Source organism: Mytilus californianus, unplaced genomic scaffold (genome assembly GCF_021869535.1).
Source record: "Mytilus californianus isolate M0D057914Y unplaced genomic scaffold, xbMytCali1.0.p SCAF_1, whole genome shotgun sequence".
Lineage (NCBI taxonomy): Eukaryota > Metazoa > Mollusca > Bivalvia > Mytilida > Mytilidae > Mytilus > Mytilus californianus.
Genome location: NW_026262581.1, coordinates 50,163,179 through 50,177,206, shown reverse-complemented (window position 1 = coordinate 50,177,206; position 14,028 = coordinate 50,163,179). Strand labels below are relative to the sequence as shown.

Here is a 14,028-nt window from a genome sequence, read left to right as displayed (position 1 = left end):
CAGAAATTTACCCGAAAGTGCTAACGAAAATCTGAATTCAAAAATGTCTGCCTTGATGAGGGAAGGTCTAACGATACAAACAATTTCGTTTTCGAGTGTCGAGCGTAAACGTAGCCGAAATGAAAACAAAAGTGGGGTAGTGATTGTTACATGTAAGTCAAAAGATGATCTCAACCAAATCATGTCTTCAAAATGTAATTTAAAGTTTAGTCGACAATATAGCGACGTTTACAACCATAAAGATCAAAGTGTTCAACAGCGTATTGAGCGGAAAAATTTTCAAACTATTATTGATGTTTTAAAATCATTTGATTCCGAAATTGATATGACAGGAGCTGAAATTATAGCCAAGCGCTATGTAAACCACCAACAATTAAGACGAGAAGGACATTTTAACAGAGACATGCAAAGTTCACGTAATGAACACAGTAACAACCGTCATTATCGCGCTGAAAATAGGAGTCAACGTGACATGATGAGGGAAGGTCTAACGATACAAACAATTTCGTTTTCGAGTGTCGAGCGTAAACGTAGCCGAAATGAAAACAAAAGTGGGGTAGTGATTGTTACATGTAAGTCAAAAGATGATCTCAACCAAATCATGTCTTCAAAATGTAATTTAAAGTTTAGTCGACAATATAGCGACGTTTACAACCATAAAGATCAAAGTGTTCAACAGCGTATTGAGCGGAAAAATTTTCAAACTATTATTGATGTTTTAAAATCATTTGATTCCGAAATTGATATGACAGGAGCTGAAATTATAGCCAAGCGCTATGTAAACCACCAACAATCAAGACGAGAAGGACATTTTAACAGAGACATGCAAAGTTCACGTAATGAACACAGTAACAACCGTCATTATCGCGCTGAAAATAGGAGTCAACGTGACATGCACAATAACACCTATACTGGAAGACGTAACGAATACAACAGCGATACCAGATGAGAACAAAGAGACAGAAATGGTGAACAGCACAGGCACATGACACAGGGTAGATGGTAGATACCAGCTGGGTTTTGGAATGTGAATAATTGGAATAAAAACACTTTTTCTGAAAATAATAAACTTAGAACTGATTGTATTAACATGTTGAATTTAGATATTGTAGGTATATGTGAAACACATTTAAAATATGATGACGTTTTACATGTAAATAGTTATAACTGGATTGGTAAAAATAGAAAACGTTTACATAAAAATGCCAAGACCGGTTCTGGTGGGGTAGGAGTTTTTGTTAAAAAATCTTATTTCGAAATGTTTGATATTGGAGTTTTAGAGATATCCTTTGAGGGTATTTTGTGGGTCTCATTCAAGCATAAAAATTCAGACTTTAAATTTGATGTATGTGTAGCATATTTGCCTCCGGAAAACTCAACACGACAGGTTGATAAAGATGTATTTTTAAACACATTAATTGCACAGGTGTATGAGCATCAAAATTCAGGTCCCTTTTTTATTTGTGGAGATTTAAATAGTAGATGTGGAGATGAAAACGATTATATTGTTGGTGTCGATGATCTATGTTCAAGAGATGTAGTTTATTTTAAATATAATTCTTATTGTAACACAATTATTGATTTTTTAATAAGCGTGAACAGTTGTATACTTAACGGTAGAAACTTTGTTAACAATGACTATACATGTGTATCAACAAAAGGCTGTTCAGTGGTAGACTATTGTATTGTACCATATGATTATTTACATCTATTTAGCAATTTTGCAGTGATAAGAGCTAATAACCTGGTGATCCTGGCTGGTTATGATTTATCAGGTGTAGATTTAAAGTTGATTTCTGATCATTCATTGATTTAATGGAATTTTGATCTGAGATCTTTTGTTTCAGTAGAATTGCTGTAATAGTTATCCCATGAGGACGCGCTGTATCAGTGTAAGATCACCCTCTGTGGTCGGAGGCCACAGGGTGATCTTACACTGACACACCAAGTCCGAATGGGATAACTATTTTACATCCCAGCTATTCTAGATTAGATAAAAAAAAAACATTTACGCTTCATAAAATGTAGTTTAGAACGCCACACAATCATTATAATATACTTTATATATTACTATATTATAGTATATACCCTTGATGAGCCCCTGACACAATGTTTAAATGTTAGATTAACACAGAGTTTGTATCCAGTCGTCCTGGTGTAGGAGCATGGATCGTGGGTCTATATGCTAATGGTCTTGAGTTCGAATCCCAGCATAGACACTGGATTTTTTCTACATAAATTTTGATAGTTAGTCTTTTCCGTATAAGTAATTCTAAGATTTATTGTGGATTTGACATTCCCGCCAAAATGTTACAGGACAAAGGAAAGCATGCAGAACAAAGAAACTCAAGCTAGGGTGATCTGGTAGTGGTGATCCGGCTCAGATCACCCCTGGTAGAACAAAGGAGCTGGGATGTAATAAAAAAGAAGAATCTGAACTGTCTAATTTTGATAAATACGACTGTAAAACATACCAACCGATTTTATGAATACAAATGATACATATTTATTAAATTAAATCTTTTATTGACAAGTTCGATATGATTGAACAAGAGCTAATTTGTGTAAATGATATATTTTCATCGTTTTGTAAAACTGTAGAAGGTGAAATGATTGACAAACTTACATGTAAAACTGTATGTATAGGTGGTAGTCGTACAAACAAGAAACATAGGATTAAAACACCTTGGTGGAATGATGATCTAAACAAATTATGGGTTGAAATGTGCTAGGCCAAAAAAACGTGGAATAAATTTAATAATAGTCCACGTGCTTTTGAATTCAAAGCGATTTATGTTCAGAAGAGAAAATATTTTGACAGAGAGGTTCAAAAATGTAAACGAAGATATTGGTTTAGTATGCAGCAGGAACTGTTGTTGGAATCAAAAAGAAACCAACAGCAGTTCTGGAAAAAAAGTGGTAAAATTGGGGTAGCGGAAAACCGGAAGTCAGTCATTCCCATGGAGGTTATAGACCAAGATGGGAATGTTAATTCAAAACTGACAGATGTTCTAGATAAATGGAAGTCGGAATATAGTAATTTGTTGAATCAAAAGATTTCAACCAAGGTTTCTGAAACGCAAAATCATGTTTCTACGAAAAACACTTTTAATAACTTTCTATTGACGGAACCCATTTCGTTTGCTGAAACAGCTTATGTCATTGAAAAAGCAAAGAAAGGCAAATCTGCTGGATTTGATAATTTACCAATTGAAGTTTTGCAAAAAAATTGCTCAACTTTGTTTTTGAACCATCTATTTGATTTTTGCTTTAGGTTCCAAAAAACGCCAGATTTATGGAACAAAATTATTATCAATCCCATACCTCAAGCAAACATGACAGATCCGCGCGACCCCTTGTCTCACAGAGGCATTGCCTTAGCTTGTGTTTCGTATAAGCTTTATTGTAATATTTTAAACGAAAGGCTAACGCAATGGGTCGATGACAATAACATGAATAACATATTAGTCGACGAGCAAAATGGTTTCCGTCAAAATCGAAGCACTATAGATCAATTATCTTCTCTTACAAGCATAATTGATTTAATAAAAAAGCTTCGTAAATCTACTTTTTGTGCCTTTATTGATTTTAAGAAGGCCTATGATACCATAAATAGAAATATACTATGGTCGAAGTTAAATGTGATAGGTGTTGCAGAAAATTTTTGTGCTGCTATAGTCTATTTACTCAAATGTATTATGTTCAGTACGATTAAACGGCCATTTATCAGAATGGTTTAATGTCAACAGTGGTCTTAAACAAGGATGTCCATTATCACCTATGCTATTTAATCTCTATATAAATGACATAGTTTCGTTCTTGAAATCTTATGAGAGTGATATTGATATTAATGATGAAAAAGTTTGTATTTTACTTTATGCTGATGTGACAGTGAAAATTTAAGTGCAACTTCATGCCTCAACAGCTGCATTCTAACTTTAATAATTTAAAGAAATTTGTATTATTTGTTTCAAATTATTATGTTTTATATATGAACTTTTTAGTATGAAAATCTGTTATACAATATTTATGAATCAGTATAATTTAACGTAAATTATATTATCTCATTACTTAATACGAATAGCCACAGAAATTAACATTTATAATCTTTAGCAATTTATCTAAAGACACAGGACAATAGATATAAATAAGTTTTATCTGGACAAAGTGATATTACGTAATCTTGGTTCATTTACTTATTTACGAATCTCAATAATCCGTTTTATGTCAAGAAAAGTTAAGGTGATATTTTTGTTAGCGTCCCCCTATATGACATGGGGCCAGCTAAAGGATATTTTTTAATTAAACCTTTTGTTAGCTTTCAAAGTAAACCTTGTCGAACCTCACCTGAAAACTAAGCAGGAAACTTTGTTAATAAGCGTCAGTGTTGGTCAGTTTCATTCCGACCAGCACTGAATAAAGTTGTATTCTTAAAAGCTTGTTTTCATTACAGTCTCGCAAGCAGCAGAACATCAGCAAACATACAAACAAGAACATCATCACTACATTCAGTTGTCATAACCCCCAGAACGCACCCAAAACCTCGTTCACAGCTTGGTGGAGCCCTGAAATTTCCCGTCTCTACTGATGCCAGGGAGTGCAGACTCAAAGAAGAAAGGATCAACGCCTTTGAACTTCTACCCACATACAAGGTCATCTGCAGCCACTAGTGAAGATACAGCACCAACAGAAGACGAGCCAAATCATATAGGTTTGATAAGCAATTCAGGCAATGAATCAGATGAACAAAATTTAATTAATCTGGATTCACCAGATAATATTGATGTAATAGTACATGTTCAACAGGATGAAATTCTAAATAATCAACCAATAGTAGCTGTTAACGATAACATAGAACCAGAAAATCTTATAAACAATATAGAAACAAATACTGATTTAGATATAATGGCATCTGGAGGTGTTTCCCTTCCGAAATTCTATGATGAATTCAACAACATACCTGTAGAATGGTGGTATTTATTTGAATCTTTCAAAATATACCACAATTTACAAGACGATAGAGCACTTGCTTCGCTAGCATTCAATTTTGATGGACAAGCTAAGATTTGGCTTCAATCCCTTGCTCCAGAAGTCAGAAATGATATGGCAGCACTTAAAGCAGCATTCTTGCTTAGATTTTCAAACAACAAATCAAATAAATTAATATACAAACTACAACAGTTACCTGGAGAAAATGGTAATGATTACTTAACAAGAGTTCAAAGACTTGCTATGAATACCGAATTAGGAGAGAGCACAATTGTTGAACTTGCCTTAAATGGACTTCTTCCACATTTAAAGGCATCAGTGACTCAAAGTGACCCAAAAACATATAATGAATTAAGGCAAGCCATAGACATAGCTATAAATGTGACAGAATGCCATAACCATAGCATACCGTCGACAAAAAGTAACAATGTACCACAGGTACCAGCAACAACAGAGAATCCTGCAACTGCTTCCAGCTCTAATGACATTAATTCTTTACTTTCTTCTTTTATAGATTCAATGAAGACAGTTGTTAGGCAAGAAGTTATGGCTTTAACTCCAAACAGGGATAACAGAGAAGAAAGACAGTTCTCACAAGTGCCATGCAGAGGTTGCGGTAAGTCATGTCGTACAAGAAGGCAATGTCCTGCATACAATGTTAGATGTTTTAGTTGTGATAATATAGGTCACTACAAAGAGGTGTGTGAGCAAAACGAAAGAAAAAAACAACAAAATCAAAATAACAGGTATAGGAGACCACAACAAAACTTTCAACAAAGAGGATCAAACTTTAATCAAGGTCATATGAACAATCAAAACAAACAATCTCACAACAACTACACACAAAATTACAGAGGTTAGGGATACGCGCCTATCCAGAAATTGGGTAGGCATTTCTCAGGGGAAAAGAAGGGACATGCCAAGAGACATACAAACAACTCCCCTATTCCTAAAAAGTCAACAAGTTTAAGAGTGAAGAAGAAGAAAACTCCAGGAGTTTTTCAATTAGTAACTTTAAACGTAAATAAAATTCAAATTGAAGTTTACGGCAAAAGTATAAGTTGCTTAGTTGACAGTGGGGCAGCTATAAGCTGTTGTTCTAAAAACTTACTTAACTTCTTGGGAATAGGCAAAGATAAGTTACAAAATTCAAACTTAAAAGATACTATGGGAGTTGGTGGTAATGTCCTTCCTATTTTAGGTGTGATATCTCTTCCTTTAGTCATTGGCAATAATTCTTATTGGAATGATTTTTATGTTTTTGAAAATGTACAGCAGAATATATTACTAGGCAATGACTTTCTTCATCCCAACAAGGTAGATATTTTGAATTCAGTTGGATCTGTTTTCTTTCCTGACAAAGAAAATAACACAATCAATACTCTAGAGTTGAATTCAGGGCTGGCTAGAACTGTTAGTGGAACAACAATTCCACCTTTTCACCAGGCTGAAATACCTGTTACTATCTCAAATGTGCGAAATCATGTTGCTCTTTTAGAACCCTTGCCTTCTCTTCCAGAAAAGTCACTTGCAGGAGCAAAATGTTGTGTTTCCCTATATGAAACAAACAAGTCTATTCTTAGAGTCATGAACCCTACTAAAGATGCAATTTATCTTCCTGCCAATTATGTAGTTGCTTCTGTGTCTGCAGTGCAACCTGAAATGGTACTACCAATGTCCACTTCTTGTAACCAGTCCCCACCCAAAATACCAACACAAAATGAGAAATGTGAAGAAGAGTATTTAGACTTTGACTTAAATAATGCTGACCTTAGTTCGGAACAAAAGCAACTTTTGAAATGCTTTCTCAATAGGAATCGTCAAGTTTTTGCCAAAGATTTAAGTGAATTAGGTCATACCCACCTGTATAACCATGTCATAGATACAGGTAATGCCTTGCCAATCAAAAAGCGCTTTTATAGACAGTCACCACAGGTTTTGGCAGATATGAATAGACAGATTGATCAAATGTTAGAGTATGGTATTATAGAAGAGTCAGATAGTGAATGGCAAAGCCCAGTGGTCATGTGCAAAAAGAAATCAGGGGAATTAAGGTTCTGCGTAGACTATAGAGCCGTAAATAAGATCAGTCGCCCAAAATTTTTTCCGTTACCACGGCTAGAAGATGTATTTGATGCAATTGGCCAAGCAGACGCCAACATTTTTAGTACGCTGGACCTCTTGTCAGGATATTGGCAATGTGGACTTGACCCTGAAACAGCACATAAAGCAGCCTTTGTCACCCCTAGTGGAGTATATCAGTGGAAACGTTTACCATTTGGTTTGGCCTCAGCCCCATCCTCTTTTCAACACTTGTTAACTCAGGTTCTAAGAAACCTAAACTACAAAATTGCTCTTGTTTATGTAGACGACATTTTGATATTTAGCAAGTCCTTTGAGGAACATTTGAAACATCTCCAGTTGGTTTTTGATAGGCTCATTTCTGCAGGTCTTACTCTCAAGCCCAGCAAATGTCTTTTTGCTCGTCCCGAGGTGATCTATCTTGGTCATAAGATTTCAAAAAAAGGAGTTCAGGCAGATATTTCCAAAGTAGAAGCTGTGGAGTCATTTCCTGTCCCGAAAACTGAAAAGAATGTTCGGTCCTTTCGTGGCCTAACAAACTATTACAGGAAGTTCATAAAAGGGTATAGTCACATTGCAACTCCACTAAATAGACTCCTCAGAAAAGATGTTCCATTTGAATGGTCAGAAAAGTGCCAAAAGGCATTTGACCAACTCAAACAATCTCTCTGCTCGTCACCTATATTGGCTTATCCTAATATGTCAAGACCATTTATTCTCACTACTGATGCCAGCGGCTCAGCTATTGCTTACATATTAGGTCAATTGGACTCTGAAGGTCGAGAACGAGTGATTGCATATGGAGGGCGTTCTTTGTCTGAAGGTGAAAAGGCCTGGCCAATTAGTGAATTGGAATGTCTTGCTGTTCTTGAAGGAATCAAGACCTATCATGTTTACTTGGCAAACAGTCATTTCAAAGTCTATACTGATCACCATTCACTCAAGTGGTTAAGTTCTATCAAGCAGTCAACAGGTCGTTTAGCAAGATGGTCAGTTCTATTACAAGGTTATAGTTTTGATATCTGTTATCGGGAAGGCAATAAAAATGGAAATGCTGACGGTTTGTCTAGAAGAGAATACTCTGTTTCTCAGTCCTCTTTAGAGCCTGAAGACGCTATCCCCTCTGTAGATGTAAACCTAGTTTCAGTTGAACAAGAAACAAATGAACATTTACAAGTAACTTTTCTGTACAATTCTTGTAATTCACCAACCCCAACTATCATGGAAATCACCACTGGCAATGGCACAGAACAACCAGTTCCAAGCACTAATGAAAAACATCCAGAACAAATTACTGAAGTTATACCAGAGAACGTTGGTGAATCCCAAAAGGAATGTCACGATTTCAAACACATTTATGCTTATCTTGAAACAGGTGTCCTTCCAGAAGATAAAAAGTTGGCAACAAAAGTTTTCTTAGAAGCTAGCCAATATGCCTTGCTAGATGGTATCTTGTTCCATTTCTATCAACCAAGAACAAGAGGTAGAAAAAAAGATATCTTTGTTAGACAACTTGCTTGTCCTCGTCAGTTTCGAAATGACCTTCTTAAATCTTATCATGAGTTGGGACACTTTGGCTTTGACAGAACTTATCTTGCTATCAAACAAAAGTACTTCTTTCCTGGAATGTATCAAGCAGTCGCAGATTTCATTCGTGGTTGTGATTCCTGTCAGAGAGCAAAGCCACATGCTCATGCTAAAAGAGTTCCTTTAACTCCCATGCCTATTCTGGACACTTTTTCACGATGGCACATTGATCTAATTGGTCCCTTCAAAGAAACAAAATTGGGTCATAAATATATCCTTATTATGGTTTGTGCTTTTAGTAAATGGACAGAGGCCTTTCCAGTTAGGTCAGAAACTGCTGCAGACATTGCAGAAGTTCTTCACAAAGAAATATTCTCTCGTTATGGAAGTTGTTCTAGTTTGGTCTCAGATCGTGGCCAAGGGTTCATGAGTAAACTTGTGGCAGCTGTTACACAAATTTACAATGTGAAACACTATTTCACAAGTTCTTACCATCCACAGACAAATTCTGTCGCTGAACGCACCAACAAAACAGTTATTCAATGCTTGAAAACTATTGTAGATGAAAATCAGTCAAATTGGGCTGAACTTCTGCCTGGAATACTCATGGCTTTTCGAATGTCTCCTTCAGCATCCTCTGAATTTTCTCCTTATCACCTACTCTTTGGCAAAGAAATGAACTTACCAGTAGACACTACTCTTCTTCCAAAAACTGACTTAAACAAAAACCTGAAGTTCCACATTGAAAATATTCTTGATTGTCTGAAGATAGCCAAAAGATGTGCAACTGACAATCTTCAATACTCACAGGAGAGGCAAAAGTCACATTATGACAAGAATACTGCATTGCCACAGTTTGAAATACAGGACCTTGTCCTTATTCACAATCCTAAAGTTCCAGTTGGCCTATCTTCTAAGCTTCATAGGAAAAACGATGGTCCTTTCTACATAGTTGCAAAAGGACCTCACCACACATTCAAGTTGCGTCGTTGTGAAGACAATAAGCTGTTAAAAAGCATGATAAATTCAAACAGATTGAAGAAATACATTCCCCCAGATCATCGCCCAGATCAAAACGCTCCTCCCCCAGATGAACCCCGCCCAGACCCCCGAAGAACAGAACAACCAAATTTTCAAGAACCAGAGCCCAATCCAGATCCAAGTCAAAATAGTCAAACCAATATACAAGATAGTGATGAACCAGTTGAAGACAATTCAAAACAATTTTATGACATTGAAAAACTTCTACAACGTAGAAAGTACAAGGGTGAACCTCAGTTCTTAGTCAAGTGGGTTGGTTTCAAGGAAAAAATATGGGAACCAGAACAGAATCTTCCCATTCAATTAGTTCGTCAATTCCTGGCGACCAAAACTCAAGGAGGTAAAAGAAGAAAAAGGTCCATTAGGGACGCTGGTCTACAGGACCCAACAGTTTAGATAGTCATGTTAAAGTCAGACTTCTGGGTCAATCAACTCATCCATTGAGTTCATTATAGCCAAAATTGTTCAGTTCTTTCAATTCGGTCTTATTTTCAAAATACTTGCATATGATAAATTCATATAAAATGATAATACTCCATAGTAAAATTGAATTTCTCTTATGCACCCTAAGTATCTACATATGGACTTGGCATAATTTAGACTCATCTACTCTAGATATTCTTCAATCTTTTGTTTCTGTGTGGTGTTTGTCAAAATTATGAGGTTTCTCATGTAAATAGTGCTACGAGGGAAGAGCTCTCCCTTAACCGACTCACACTACACATCTCTTTACATTCTTTCTTTGTTTTCTTTAGGTGCTTTGAGTTATGCCACAGTTTTTTCATGGATTCTCTTGGTTGGCATATATGCCGTAAATGCAGATGGAGAAGTACAGATGCACCGCATCAACTATGGAGTAACTTTTGCTAAGGAAGCAAACATTGTTTTCGGTAGTGAAAATTGGCTTCACACTTTTGAGATACCTCTTCCACACAAGATATCGTCAGTCCAGTTTCCAAGATGTGATATAGTGCACCAGAATTGTCATATTCTCAATCAAGTAATTTCACAGCTATCAGCTGTCCGAACAGGAGTCACAGGAAATATTAATAACACTATAGATGTTATTCATAGATTAGTTAAGAAAGCAGATTTCAACTTAGATACCCGTTCCCAGAGTAGAAGCAAAAGAGGGCTTTTTGATTTTATAGGATCTATTTCTCGTTCTTTATTTGGAACAGCTACAGTAAAAGATGTCCAAAAGCTAGCAAGACATATCAATATATTGGCTGAAAGAAACAATAAGTTCGCAAAAGCAATGTCACACCATGATGAAGAGTTATCATCATTCATGACAAATACTGACAGTCGTTTCAGTAACATGATGCGTGGTATTCAGAAAAATTATGACAGCATCCAAAATGTAACTTTTGAAACTGCAAAATTTGTTGCTCACTTTGAAGACGTTAGTCTTAAGTTATCCAACCTGTTTATTGATCAAATGAATGATAGTTCTGTAATTACAAAATATTTAGAGGAATTGAACATTGGAATTCATGAAATGGTGAAAGGAAAATTATCCCCCTTTCTTATTTCTCCCAATATACTAAATAATGCTATGAAGCACATTAAACTTATTCTTAGTGACAAGTTTAAAGGTTTTTATCTTCTAAAATCAGATCCTGCATATTATTACTCAGAATGTAGCATGTTGTTTGCCAGAAAACATTCAACTTTGTATTTAACCTTAAAGTTTCCTATATCTACTTTTGCTTTTCCACTGTATTTATACAAGATAACTTCATATCCAGTTCCTGTAAATGTTACAAGTACCCATGCAACCCAGATATTAGATTTACCCGAATATTTTGTTGTTACACATAATAATCAATATTATGCATCACTGTCTTTTGATAAGTTGAGATCTTGTTCTGGAACAAACACATTATATTGTTCTCATAGTTTACCTCTAGTGTCAGCTGTCAAAACTAATTGTATATCTTCATTATATATCAATTCAAAATCAGATATTCACAAACAATGTGATTTTAGGTTTCTGTTGAACGCAATACAACCTTCAATCGAACAAATTTTTGATAACACACTTTTAGTTTATAAAACAAACACACTCGCATTTGAGTGTCAAAACAAACACAGCATTGTGAAAGGCTGTCATTTTTGCTTTATTCACATTCCATGCAGATGTTCATTATCTACCGACTCAATTTTTGTTCCGAAAAAAATAGAACATTGTCAAAATAATACAGACACTATTACTGTATTACATCCAGTGAATCTTGCACTTATTCAACATTTCTTTTCACACGAAACATACAATTCTATTTTAGGAGATACTGTTTTTACTAAACCCATAAATATAGACATTCCGAAAATACATATTTTTAACCACACATTTTCAAACATTTTGGCACAGGATAAGATTTTACACCTCAGTTTAAAAAGAATTGCAAAGGCAACACAAAAAGAACGTACAGTATTTACGTCACTGTCTGAACCCCTTCTTGATGGTAAAATTACAGTAGACAATTCATGGCTTGATCTCAGTACAATTCTTGCTATTGCAGCATTAGGTCTGTCATCCATTTTAGCAATCGTATGCTTCACACTTGTCAACAAAGTTCGCATCCTCACAGCCACAGTACTTCTTTTACAAAAGATTCCACAGGCACAAAGTACCTCTATTGCGTCAACAATTCCAACATTTATTTACAAACAAATTTCAAAAACTACAACTCCAAGTACCATTGAAAACATTTTTAACACTCAGTGCAATCCATGGCCTTTTGTTATATTATCCATAATAACTACAATTACATTAACAATTTTTACAGTCTATTTTTACAAAAGGTCTACAAATAACAATCATACAAAAGTCGTTCTCGAAATCACAAATGGATTATCATGCATCACCATACCAATAGTCAAGTTATCACTTTGTCCTACAGATTGGGACATAAAGGTACCAGATACTATTACCAACATGAGAATTTCTGGATTTTTCATTACAAGGTTACATGCAGACTGGCATGATTTTTGTATTCGTGGGACCAATACAAAACACGAAATCCCACTACCTAAATACATTTCAATCAACCCATACACTGCGAGAAAAATACGAAAAATATTAAACACACCATTCTTTTGCCATATTTTGCTCACGCACCACAACCATTTTATGATATTGAAATAGGAAATATAATTTATTTAAACCTGTATGCAACAGAACAATGCCTTTTTGTATTTTTCATGACTTATGGTAAACTCTCAAAATAGCTTGTGTAAAATGTCTTTCTTACAAAAAGGGGAAATAATTATTTTTAATTTTGGATTTATCTACAATTTTATTTTTCTTCGGGGTCGAAGAAATTTTCGACCGGGTGGGAAATATGTGACAGTGAAAATTTAAGTGCAACTTCATGCCTCAACAGCTGCATTCTAACTTTAATAATTTAAAGAAATTTGTATTATTTGTTTCAAATTATTATGTTTTATATATGAACTTTTTAGTATGAAAATCTGTTATACAATATTTATGAATCAGTATAATTTAACGTAAATTATATTATCTCATTACTTAATACGAATAGCCACAGAAATTAACATTTATAATCTTTAGCAATTTATCTAAAGACACAGGACAATAGATATAAATAAGTTTTATCTGGACAAAGTGATATTACGTAATCTTGGTTCATTTACTTATTTACGAATCTCAATAATCCGTTTTATGTCAAGAAAAGTTAAGGTGATATTTTTGTTAGCGTCCCCCTATATGACATGGGGCCAGCTAAAGGATATTTTTTAATTAAACCTTTTGTTAGCTTTCAAAGTAAACCTTGTCGAACCTCACCTGAAAACTAAGCAGGAAACTTTGTTAATAAGCGTCAGTGTTGGTCAGTTTCATTCCGACCAGCACTGAATAAAGTTGTATTCTTAAAAGCTTGTTTTCATTACAGTCTCGCAAGCAGCAGAACATCAGCAAACATACAAACAAGAACATCATCACTACATTCATTTGTCATAACCCCCAGAACGCACCCAAAACCTCGTTCACACTGATGATGTGGTTATACTAGCAAACGATGAAACAGAATTACAAACTCTGTTAGATGCATTAGATATATGGTGTGGAGATAATTGTATGACTATTAATTCCAAAAAGTGTAATATTGTGCATTTAAGAACACCTTCTGTTCATAAGTCACATGTTGTATTTAAATGTTGAATTAATATCATTGAATATTCTACTACTTATACTTATTTAGGTTTAGTTTTAAGTGAATTTTTAGATTATAATGTAACTGCTAAAGCTGTTGCAGCTTCTGCAAATAGAGCACTTGGTCTTGTTATAGCTAAGTGCAAAATTTTAGGTGGTGTACTCATAATGTTTTTTCAAAATTATATGAGAGTTTTGTGCTTCCAATTGTT

The 14,028-nt window shown here is 34.9% G+C and overlaps 2 protein-coding genes across 2 annotated transcripts in view; both read left to right on the top strand.

Moving 5' to 3' along the window:
* The window catches only part of LOC127720587 (PR domain zinc finger protein 12-like), a 449,743-nt gene that overhangs the window by 339,076 nt on the left and 96,639 nt on the right, over positions 1–14,028 (top strand). The gene's annotated exons all lie outside the window — the stretch shown is intronic.
* On the top strand, positions 3,891–13,632 carry LOC127720584 (uncharacterized). Its single transcript, XM_052227249.1, has 2 exons — positions 3,891–5,605; positions 10,395–13,632. Exons 1-2 carry the CDS (start codon positions 4,588–4,590, stop codon positions 12,788–12,790), a joined length of 3,414 nt encoding a protein of 1,137 aa, XP_052083209.1. The 5' UTR covers positions 3,891–4,587; the 3' UTR covers positions 12,791–13,632.